Source organism: Phoenix dactylifera, chromosome 17 (genome assembly GCF_051530095.1).
Source record: "Phoenix dactylifera cultivar Ajwa chromosome 17, Ajwa_hap1_PhDact_Kaust_v1.1, whole genome shotgun sequence".
Lineage (NCBI taxonomy): Eukaryota > Viridiplantae > Streptophyta > Magnoliopsida > Arecales > Arecaceae > Phoenix > Phoenix dactylifera.
The window spans coordinates 5,067,087-5,079,166 of record NC_143206.1 but is presented as its reverse complement, the minus strand read 5'-3'; the positions used below and the strand labels follow the sequence as shown (position 1 = coordinate 5,079,166).

Genomic DNA, 12,080 nt, shown 5'->3' with positions numbered 1-12,080 from the left:
AAAGAGGATTAGTTGCTAAGGGCTTTTCTCAGAAAGAGGGTATTGACTACTTTGATACATATTCTCCTGTGACTAGGATAACCACAATTCGTACTTTAATTGCACTGGCTTCAACCCATAATTTGATAATTCATCAAATGGATGTCAAGACTGCCTTCCTTCATAGTGATTTAGAGGAAGAGATCTATATGGATCAGCCAGAGGGATATGTGGCTCAAGGACAGGAAAGAAAAGTTTGTAGGTTAGTCAAATCCCTCTATGGTTTAAAACAAGCTCCTAAGCAATGGCATAGGAAATTTGATAAAATAATTGTTTCTTATGGCTTTAAAGCAAATGAATCAGATAAGTGCTTATATTCAAAGTTAGAAAATGATTCATGTATTATCTTGTGTTTATATGTTGATGATATTTTAATTTTTGGTACTGATATGAATATGGTGACTAATATCAAAACTTTCTTATCTAATAATTTTGATATGAAAGATTTAGGTCAGGCAGAGGTAATTCTTGGTAACAGGATTACCAGAATACCTGATGGTATAATCTTTGATCAATCACAATATATTGAGAAAATATTGAAGAAATTTGATAAGTACAACTGTAAACCAGTGAGTACACCTTATGAGCATGGTTTGAACTTGAAGTGTAATAAAGGTGATCCAGTGGCCCAAGAGAAATTTGCTCAAATTATTGGGACACTGATGTATGTTGCAAATACAAGTAGACCTGACATTTCTTATGCTATAGGAAAGCTCAGTAGGTTTAATAGTTGCCCTAGTCTTAGTCACTGGGAAGCACTGGATAGAGTACTTAAATACTTGAGAGGTACCATGTATTATGGTTTACATTACTCAAGATTTCCCACTGTACTTGAAGGATACAGTGATGCTAGTTGGATCACTGATTCAGTGAACCGAAAAGGAACTAGTGGATACATATTCATGTTGGGTGGTGCAGCTGTTGCTTGGAGATCATCCAAACAAACTGTGATCACAAGATCCACTATGGAGGCTGAGATTGTAGCCTTAGATTCTGCAAGTCAAGAAGCAGAATGGTTTAAGAATCTTATGTCTGAAATACCTATTATGGAAAAGCCTATACCTGCTATCTCTTTGTTATGTGATAATGAAGCTGCAATTAATACTTGTAGAAATACTGAGTATAACAAGAGAAACAGAAGACACATTAGTGTGAGACATAAGACTATTAGATACCTAATTAAAAATGGTATCATAACTTTGGAATTTGTTGGATCTAAAGATAACCTAGCAGATCCTTTAACTAAAGGACTGGCTAGAAGCAAAGTCATAGAAACATCAAAGGGGATGGGACTGAAACCCATAAGGAATAATTGACAATAGCAACCCAACCTATTCTGACTGGAGATCCCAAGATGAAAGGTTCAACGGGAAAAACAAGTTGTTTAATGATTAGTTAGCACTATAATAAAATGACTTTATGTCATTTGGTCTCTCCCTGTGATGTGAGTGCTAAATACAGCAGAGGTATACGGAAGAGTTTAAAACTCTGAATGAGTCCGAGTTTATGGCAAGGTGCTGTGCTGCGAGCACCCTTGGAGGACTCACCTATGTGAGTGTGACTGTGTGGCCGCAGTCTATGGGGATAAGGGTTTAACCCCTAGAGCACTCATGAAACTGAGATATTGGTGCATAAGGCCAGAAAAAGCACCACCTATAATGAACCCAGTATTTGCATTTGTCATGGGTGAAGTATATAGAAATCTGAACCAAAGGATTTGGTTCAAAGCTTTTTAGCTACCACTATACCTTTCAGATGAAAATATACTTTCACTAGGTAAAGGTTCAAAGCCGCAAGCTACCTTTATTGAAGTCGTGACATAAACAAGCCCGATTTGACTATTTTTTATTTTTGAAAACATTTTAATCAGGTGGGGGAATGTTAGATTTTTATTAAATAATGATTAAAAGTTTTCATACTTAAAATATATATATTATATATATATGTTAATAAGGGAGTTTGGCTTGGTGGTTGGTGTGTTGTTTGGGTGGGGATGAGATAACAGGTTCGATTCCCATTCCCTCCTTTTTATTTCTATTACGTAAAGCTTGGTTTTCTTGTGCTCGTTGGGATGTTCCCTCCTTGTCCGAGCCGAGCTCGGTTCTCTTGTGCTCGTTGGGCCTGTGCTTGTCCGAGCCGAGGTTCTCTGCAGCCGAGCTTGTCCGAGCCGAGGTTCTCTGCAGCCGAGCTGTGCCTGTGCTTGTCCGAGCGAAGGTTCTTTGCGCATGTGCTTGTGCTCGCTGGGCCCTGCCCCTGCTCGTCCGAGGTTCTGTGTGCCTGTGCTCGTCCGACCCACCTCAACTGAAGCGCGAAGAGCCGAGACCGAGGTCGGACCACAGGTGTGATGAGCCCAGAGGAGCCGAGGTCGGACAACGGGTACGATGAGCCAAGAGGTGCGTGGGCCGTGCCTCGCACTCATAGCACGAGGAGCCACGTCGCTTCCTCGTTAGCACCTCTTCGCAACCAACCTCGCATCCGCTGGCCATACTCCCAGTGTTTTTTCAAACTTTCTTACCGGTTTTGACCGTTGGATCGGTTTTGGGTCGCGTCTGTCCCGAAGAAGTCTATAAATAGACCTCTTCGGATTAGACAGGATATATATAAAATTGAAAACTGAGAACTTCTATTCTCCCGTTTTTGCTGTTTTTCTTTCAATCAACGGGCTTGCTGCATACTGATTCTGGGTTCGAAGGCTTCTTTGATCCGTGCAAATCATTGAGGCAGAAGGAACAGTGCGAGAGGCTGTTGTATCTCAGAAGTAGAACGCCATCTAAGCCTAGTGCACTGTAAGGCGGCGAAATCTACTTCAAGGAAAGTGACCAACATACCACGCCTCAGCATCTCGGGTTCCATTTTTCCACTTTCTCTATTTATTTTCTCTAAGCCTATTTCTGCCTATTATTTATTGAAGTAGAGTATTATAGATTTAAAATTTTCTGGGACAGTATATTCCCAACAGAAACATGGGGTCAACAAAGCTAGAGCTTAACAATCTTCCAGCTTTAAACGTTTCACAGATGGTCTCACCAGTGTACCATCTAAAACCATAACTTGCCTTGAAAAATAGCGAGCCAATGCTGCATCTAAGAATTTAACATAATAGATGCAAAAGAGAATTTGACAAACTTCTATTCAAATAGTGACTTATGTTCATACATAATATTCTGTAGACATCAACTACTACTCAAGAAAAAAAATCTGCAAAACTTGCATCTTGTTTTCTATATCCTGATAAACAAAAAATAGCTCTGATACGCGGCACTTAACAAAAAAACATGGAACTGCACACTTTTTTATGCAGTCTTGGCAACTCTGGAACCGAGGAACTCCCAGCTGATGTGCATGCTCCATGGTTTGAAGAAGAGTTGGACATATCATCAAACTTGATAAACTGACCCATCTGTGCCGCCGCCAGGTGGGCATAGCTAATGGGTGCAACTGGGAGAAATGCAACCCATCAGGTGAGAAAATTTTGGAACCAATTAAATATCCATATTATTAAGACAGTCATAAAAATAGCACAATGTACAACAAACCGTGTAAGCCACACAGATCCAACAGAAAGAATATGGAAAACCCACAAATCAGAGGATATCGTGAAGATCAATATCATGGAAAAAATTTACAAGTCTTGAATATATGGAAAATTAGGTTTCAAACTCAAAGTTCACCAAGAACTACTACTAGAGTGAAGGCTTACCTCCAGAAATGGCAGATGCGCTCCTCTGGTAACTGAAAAGTTGCCAAAATTTGTATCAGTGACAAACATCAATTTGGTACAGTAGATCACTCAATAAGCAAATTTTCTAACAATCACATACACATAGGAAAGCGAGTGAACAAGTTCCTGCAGATCATCAGCTGAGAACCCAATCTCATCATGCAGAACATGGTAATGAGTTGGCCTAGTGGTGCCCTGTATGGCAATTTTTAAAAAAAAGAAAAGAAAAGATACATTACCGACACAGATAAAACAATATGAAAGGACAAATATACCTGATAAGAGCAAATAGTCATATATCCCCAACATATTATTTGAATTACAAAAGGCCAACAAAGCGCAAATCACCAAAATTAAGCTTTCCCATACAAACATAAAAATAACAGAAAAACCAAACATTATGCAGTGTGAAAAAAATCTTACAATCATCCCAGCATGCGAACACATGTAAAAGTCATAGTTTCGTGGATGACATACTTTGTTGTCGACTACTGTGCCTGTACATTGGAAAAGAAAATAATATAGAACCATCCCATTTTCGAGTATTTTAACAGAAATATATGCTGACTTTGACTCGGAGATTTCAGCCACTGAAAGCTGGGAAGAGGATTGTGAAATTTAAATGACAATTCGAGTTTAAAAAGGCCTACCAGGTGGAACATTCTCTTGCGTGTTATTAGCTCGGAAGAACCTTGTATGATGATTTTTCTGGGCAATTATCACAGTGAATTTAGGAGACCACTGCTCATCAAGAAATTTGCAAGCCTGCAACAATAAGAAAGAAAATGGCAACCCAAGGACCTTTGGAAAATCAAGGTACATCTGACATATTGTGCATTCCGTCAGAAAACAAGAAGTTCTACAGCTAGGTACCTTAATAATTTGATCCAGCTCAATGTTTAAGACCTGATTAAACTGCGGCTCACTAACTCCATCCCTAAAATCCAACAACTCACATTAGGCAGTATGAAGAGATACAGACTACAACAAGGAAAACAAGTACATTTATGACAACAAAGATATAATTGCATAGATCACAATCATGATCACATGTAAACAAGAAACGAAAATAAATGGAAATATCAGCAACATTTTTCTGCAAATTGGGCATTATAATTATGCAAGAGAAACAAGTGCTACCATTTTAGGCAGTATCAAATGGAACAGGTTACAATAAGGAAAACAAGCATATGTGTGACACCCTGTTTTGGCATGGCCAGCTGGGTGGAAATCAACCCAGCTGGCCATGATCCTCGCAGCAAGGGAGGGCAGGGCCGTGCGACATCGCCAGAGCCCTGCCCCTCTTCTTTCCTTTCCGGCAAATCTCCTCACTGGCGAGCTTCAATTTTGGAAGGATAGTGCAAGGATATTGCGGAATCCGCGGTTTCCTCCCTCTATGTCTTCCCCTCCCCATTTGCCAAGATCACTGAGCCCTTCTTCCTCCTCCATCTAAAAATGGAGACCAATCGACATTCTAGAGCTAGCATCCAATGAAAACGGCCCTCTGCCAACGGATTAAAGTTGGTAATAAATATGAACTATAATATCTTGTTGATTACGAAGATAGCCCTGTCACGGGTTAGAGTGACCGTAGTGTGAAAAATCTGAGCACAGTTTTAAATAAAAGTATGGATAAATGGCAAACATTTGACAATCATGAATATTTTAAATTGCACTTTTAGTTTTACAAATTTGCATGATTTGTGCATACATGATTAGTTGGCTACGACACAGTTTGTTATTATGTTTATGAAATATTTTATTTTAGCATATACTTTTACTTTCCAAATGATGCATTGAATTATATAAAAATTTTATTCTTCATCCGGTAAGGTGGTGCATAGTTACTTACTGAGCCACAAAGATCATTTGTCTCTTTATGTTTTTTTTTCCAGATAATTAAGATTGCTAGGAGCGGGGAAGAATAAATGAATGAATGATGAAAGAATAAAGCTTGAAGTATAATTGCAAGCTATTAATAAGTGCAGTTATGTCTATAAAATTTGGGTTATGTGGTTCAGAATACTCAAATATTGGATTTAGATGCCCTATACCCGCTTCTCTTTGTTTAGCAAATGAAATTGGACTAATTTTATCATCCTATATGATTTTTTTTTATTGTGGGCTTTGTGTTATTGTGGGCAATATCTTACAGTAGCACAACCATGTCATGCTCTGGATCTGGGGCGTGACAATATGTATGTAGAGAGATACAATTGTATATATCAATATAACAAACACAACCAATAAAAAACAACAAGACTTGGAAATATCAGTCAAAATATTCTGGCAAAAATCTGCCAATGTAATTATGCAAGAAAACCTAAACACAATGCTGTCATTTTACACTAAATGTCACCAGGCCAAGATTTTACGAGTTAAAATTAAACTACAAGCTCTTGCATATCAGTGAAAAGATAAGAGTGGCAAGTCTCAGACATGATAGATCAAGTATAACAAGCCAAGAACGGTTCATAAAAGGCATCAATGGACAGAGACAAACAAATAAAATCCATATACCAACTGTAAAATTCAATAATCAGAAACTTAATTGCGTTCTACCAAACAAATGCAGAACTTTGGGATGGAATCCAGCATACCTGAAAATAATAATATGATCAGGCTTTCTTTGTGCAGAACTGATGTAAAACTCAATCAGCAGTTCCCTTGAGTTATCACATGGAAGCAAGTGAGCAACCGAACAAATTATGTCAACAGACTATTCAAAATTTCAAACACTAATTTAGGAAATAAGGGAAAAAATCATATGACAAATAATGGACATCATGCCTCGAATTGGATAATATTTAATGTCAGGACAGCAAGCTAGATAGCATAATTTAGAAATCAAAGAGAATTGGAACTCAATGACTTAATAGAAAGCACGTAAGCAATCACTATAACTACCGAATAATGCCGTCATCAGCACCACTTTGGGTCGGCTTAAACAAGTTGTCTATCATTTCAACTTTTGGCAACTGAGTTCGCACAGAAGCTCTATATCTAGAAATGCATGGCCATTGTCTGGAACTTACCACCTAACAAGAACAACAACAAAAATAAATTACCAATTAGTAAAAAAACAAGGACTAGAAAGATCAAGAACCAGGCATTCAGATAAGACTGCTAAAACAGGCAGAAAAACCAGTCAAAGATTTTGTGTATTGCACAATTCAAATAACAGGCTACCGCTCACAAAACCTGAAAAAAAAAATAGTAAACAAAGTTCAGTGTACATGCATCATACCGCAGCAACTGATGGCACATCAGATCGGCCAGGTGAGCCATGCGAAACATCCATACCAAAGATAATTGTAGGAATGGTTGAAACAAGGGGAATAATTTGAGAATCTTCAACTTGCAGTAAAGAGTTTACTCCACCAAGCTGTCACAGCAAGATACAACAATCAGAAAAGATGAAACATTAGTAAAATGAGAAGAACAAGTCTAAACATGTTAGAGAGCAGCCACAAATCCACCTTGGCATTGATCTTCAGCAGAACATTGGTCAGGTACTGATCATTCACTCTAGTTGGAGCAATGCATTGCGTGACAATTCCATATTCTGAAAGACACCTTCGCTTCCAAGGACCTAACATGTTTATTAGTTCATCCACATAAATGCAAGGACAAAAATAAATTTAAAAAGTACGGCAGAAACAGAAAGCATGAAACCAACCATAAACATCAGAGTTTTTCCTCTCTGGCAAGAGGCATAGAAGAAACTGAGGGGCATCACGAAACTTTCTTTTCATCCTTTCGAACATATCCTCCACTCTAGTAGCAGGAGGAGCCCTCCTCATGGAAGGATTTTCTTCAAAGACATCAGAGGGTCGATCTATGTTCTACAAAAGCAAGTTATTTGCAACATCAATTGAGTCACAAAAGCATATCCAATTTAAATACAGCATATGACAATGAAAAAATTGACCTACAATTCCCTTTATGCTTCCACATTTGGTCAGGCCCCTTATGAGATTCCGTATGTCGCAGCGAGCTGAAAAATTCACAACAGCCCATTCATTCAATGTGGTGGGCTCAATCAGTTTCTGCACAAGATGTGGAGTCATGATTAGATTTACCAAACCAAGACAGAAGAAAAGTAAGCACATGATTGTGGCAAACAACACCTTGTTGTTGAAATTCCATCTCCCTTTCATTGGAGTAAAGTATTCACCATTTCCAACTTTCAACTGCATCAACAATTTTGGGGAAACTTTAGCCATGACAATCCAGAACTAGCAGCCAAGCTAAACAAGACAAAAAAAGAAAGAAAAAACTGAAACATTCATCTCTGAATACTGCAAGGCACATGAACCTTAGGTGCAGGTAAAACACGGCCATTCACTTGAGTGAAATGTGTATTTATAGAAATACCACATGCCCGCAACATTGGATCAGCATTATAATTGTTGTAGTTTAAAGCCTACATGAAGAAAGAATTAAACATGAGTCACCTGCAAGTTGTTTACGTAGCTTTGAAAAACAAATTGTCGCAAGGGATAGAAAAACTACCCTTGCTAAAACATCCATTCTCTCTTTAGGTTTTTGCCTTGATTTTTCCACTAGTGAAGCTCTTTGAAGATTCGTCAATGCTTTTGTATATCGTTGCAATGATACTAAAGTGCAGAGCTAGGAATTTAAATAAGCAAGCAAAAATTCCATAAGAATCGTGGAGATAAAAAGATAAATCGTTCAAGAATAACCATTGAACAGTAATTATGATGGCTAGTTCCACAAACCTCCATCGGAAAATATGTGGGGCGCTTTGGCTTACCAACATTGATGCACGGCAGATCAGCAGAATACCTTGGCTCTATGTTACGATACTTGACAAAATACTCATAGACTGTTATTTCTGTTGTATGAATATCATCTCCATTCCCACTACTTTTCTGCTTCAGTGCAAACCTGTACAGGCAAATCATAAAAATTGATGGAAACTATATAGAATCAAACATGATAAAATAGCAATTTACTGATCACCAAATTGAAAAACCTACGGGCTACAGAAAAACAAGAAAAAGATAAGTTGATTTTAACAGCAAAGTGCACCAGAGCACAGTCATATGAGACAACAACTGTGCCAGAAATTTAAACCAGCGGCTCAGAATTATTCTTAACCAAGTAAGAGAACATATGCAATAAGGCGTTCAAAAATGACAGATAACACGTAATTGTATTGCTGCTGAACAAAATATTGATTTGAACATTCAACAAAAAGGAAACAATTACTTTTGCTGGCTGCAAGGTAGGTCACTCAGACCAACAATCTTAAATTCTGTATTTGATGGACTTGCCTTTATCCTCAAATTTTTAAGCATCCGCTTAGCCTGTCAATATACCAGAAATTAGATCTGCGCGCCAGGAAATATCTTTTTTGCCACATCTCTCTCTTAATCTTCTAAATTCTTAACATATGTTCATTAATTATAAAAGGGAGAAAGGCATCACTATTATCATCAGCTATAGCTTACTTTTGCCCAGTCTATGTGACAGGGATCCCTAACATTTTGGTTTGCAACAAGAAAATCAACAACCGGCCCTGGTTTGAGAATCAGGGTAGTCGAGACATCTGCACAAAAGGAGAGAACGATTGTGACGATATGGCTAGAGGGCTTCAGCCCAGCCAGTGCAAGTATGTTCATGCAAAAGTCAATAACAGCCAGTAATTATTGCATTTATAAAAGAATAGAGGCATACCAACATTTAATGACAGCCCGCCTTGTATGGTCTTAAAGCTAGAATGGAAACCCCGACATCCCAGGACACCACCACCAATTTCAGTAAGATTTGAAGGATTGTTCTGGAAAAAGGACTGGCACACAAGAAGGCAACCCCTACAAAACAGAAGCAGCTTCAGGACAAAATCATGAGAAGTAGCTTGTTTACTTATTAGATGATTCTCAACTTCGAAAGGTCAGCAAATAAACCAAGCAACTTACTGCTTTGCTGAATGCTGCCTTAGAATGATATCAAGAACTCGCAAAGCTTCTTGTGAGTTTTCTTTCTCTTGACCCTTTAGAGCCATGGCAATGGACTGCATAGGTATCCTAGCAGCAAAACTAAGTTCAACTTTAAAAGTCTTCGTCTGATAAGGACGCCTTAATCGTTTGCGGACACTTTCACTAGGGCCGTCATTTCCTCCCAGACTTCCATCGCCAGCAGTTCTATAGTGCAGAAGAAAGCAGAAGATGCATATAGGTTTGCCCAAAGGAATACAATTAAGGCAAGCATACAGACAACACAAGCAGAAAAAAAGGAGGGAAAAACAGATAATTACCTGCTTGAGGATATGTCCTCAAGCACAACAGTAAATTCATTGTTCACTTGAGGAAGAGCACCCATGGTGAACAGATTTTTTTCTCCATCATATGCAAAATCCTTATTTCCCAGCTCAGTATCATAAGTCTGCTGTAATTTGTCCATCACCCTTCTACCGACACCATTCCCATCAACAGGATGATTATCTTCATATTTCAAGGAAACCTATTCACAAAATATATAAAGATAGAATATCACTAGGCAGCCAAGATATGAAATATAAATATAGATATAAAGAGACGAAATAGGGAAAGAGCATGTGTACACTGTAATGATAGAAATAGCCATCCAAATTCTGAACAGAAACTCTGAAATGATTAGTTAAGAGGGTGATCGGCTGCCCTCTGCTTGCAAGGCCAGGTCTTGCCATCGGCACCCTCTTAGGCTTTGATGCCTTTTTTGGAGGAGAACATTGTTCATGGTCTGCTTCAACTGGAACAACATTTGGATGTATTGTGGGGGGCGGCGGAGGCAGAACAGCATTTGTCTCAGATTGAGGGTCTACCCCATCATGGGACTCCATCTCCTAGATCAAATACCTATCCAAGTGGGAGAAAAGTTTAATATCTACAAGATGAACTTCAAAATATTCAGGTATTTGAAATCTGATATCCATAACTACAAAATCGAAAATTAAACAACAATCCTAGAGGATCATAAGAAATTTGACAAGATGACCAAATGGCAATGATCAGACCAAAAACGATCCAAGAGCATGATAAGTGACAAGCTCCTGCATCAACGAGAATCTCTAACTGAAAATCACACACAGTTGACAAAGGTATTGATCATCCCAAACCACAATAATATGAAGCTAGATTTTAATCAAACATGCTGCAACAAGAAAACATTCCAACATCTTCTCAAAATTTACAGTAAGAATTGGGCAGTTGTTGAACATGGACTGGATAGCATTGTCCAAACTTCTTGGCTCCACCACCATCAACATCAGAACTACTGAAGCTTGACAACATGAAATTTATGATACGGGGAAATAACCAAAAGCAGTGCCAAAACTCTGTTCTGACACACAGCAAACTCCTCTATAACTGATGTGAACTATTTTTTTAAAACAGGGAAAAACAGAAATTATGCAGAGTACAAACTATAAAGATAGTAACAGATGAAATATATGCAGTAGATTCAAAGAAGAGATGAATCTCAGGGGTCACAGAGGTCATCACAGGTTACAGGGAAGAGACTCTATGGGGTCCACCCTTCATCAATGGTGAGAGTAGAAGAGAGAAAAAGAGAGAACAAGAGAAGAGAGAGAAACGGGACTCTCTCTTTCCCCTTTTTTCCATTTCTTCTTCTTGATTTTTTTTTTTTTTTTGCCTTTGGGAAAACAGGGGAGGGAGCATGCCGTGCCCCCTCACTTATCAGAACAAGGGAAGAGAAGGAGGTCTCAGAAGGGGGATAGGCGGCGCAGGCGCAGTTGGATGTCCGGCAGCAAGCACCGACGACAAGTGGTTGGCCGAGAAAAGGAAGATATAAGAAAACAGGCCGAACACGGACGTCCTTTGGCTCGGGCAGGGGCCCAGAAAGAAGCTTCGGTGACGAGCACCGGTGGCAAGAATGGTCGGAAAGAAAAAGAGGAAGAAAACAGGGGCGGTGTTCTTCGCTCAATTTTCGGCGATTTCTCGACGGAATCCGACCAAAAATGGCTCAATAGAGAAGAGGGAAGATCGGAGAAGAAAGATCGACAGAATTTTGGTGCTTCATACCTCGTCTCCGGCGATGTTGGAAGGCGGCCAAGGAGATGGGGGCGGACGACGGCGAAAACCCGAAGAACACAAGAAAACGAAGAGAGAAACCCAGAATGTGGCCATATAAGAGGGTGGTAGGGTTGTTAAATAGCCGTCGAAGGCTAGATTTCCTAGTTCCCGTGGGAGACCGGAGAGGAAGAGGAGTTCGTCTCCTCCTCGGATGCGAATAGGGGCTCCGCCCGTTTTCTCCGCCATCAGGCAATCGCTTTTAATTCGCAAGCAACACGGGC

The 12,080-nt window shown here is 39.2% G+C and overlaps 1 protein-coding gene across 1 annotated transcript; it reads right to left on the bottom strand.

Moving 5' to 3' along the window:
• Positions 1-3,143: 3,143 nt before the first annotated feature.
• On the bottom strand, positions 3,144-12,080 carry LOC103698452 (protein argonaute 4B-like). Its single transcript, XM_008780467.5, has 23 exons — positions 11,809-12,080; positions 10,350-10,623; positions 10,044-10,249; positions 9,706-9,930; positions 9,464-9,600; positions 9,238-9,335; positions 8,996-9,093; positions 8,503-8,671; positions 8,276-8,392; positions 8,079-8,186; positions 7,891-7,953; positions 7,696-7,809; positions 7,440-7,605; positions 7,240-7,352; positions 7,008-7,145; positions 6,668-6,798; positions 6,361-6,426; positions 4,634-4,697; positions 4,411-4,525; positions 4,184-4,257; positions 3,861-3,955; positions 3,740-3,771; positions 3,144-3,477 (listed from the first exon to the last, which is right to left on the bottom strand). The coding sequence occupies exons 2-23, from the start codon at positions 10,605-10,607 to the stop codon at positions 3,302-3,304; spliced, it is 2,763 nt and encodes a 920-aa protein (XP_008778689.1). The 5' UTR covers positions 10,608-10,623; positions 11,809-12,080; the 3' UTR covers positions 3,144-3,301.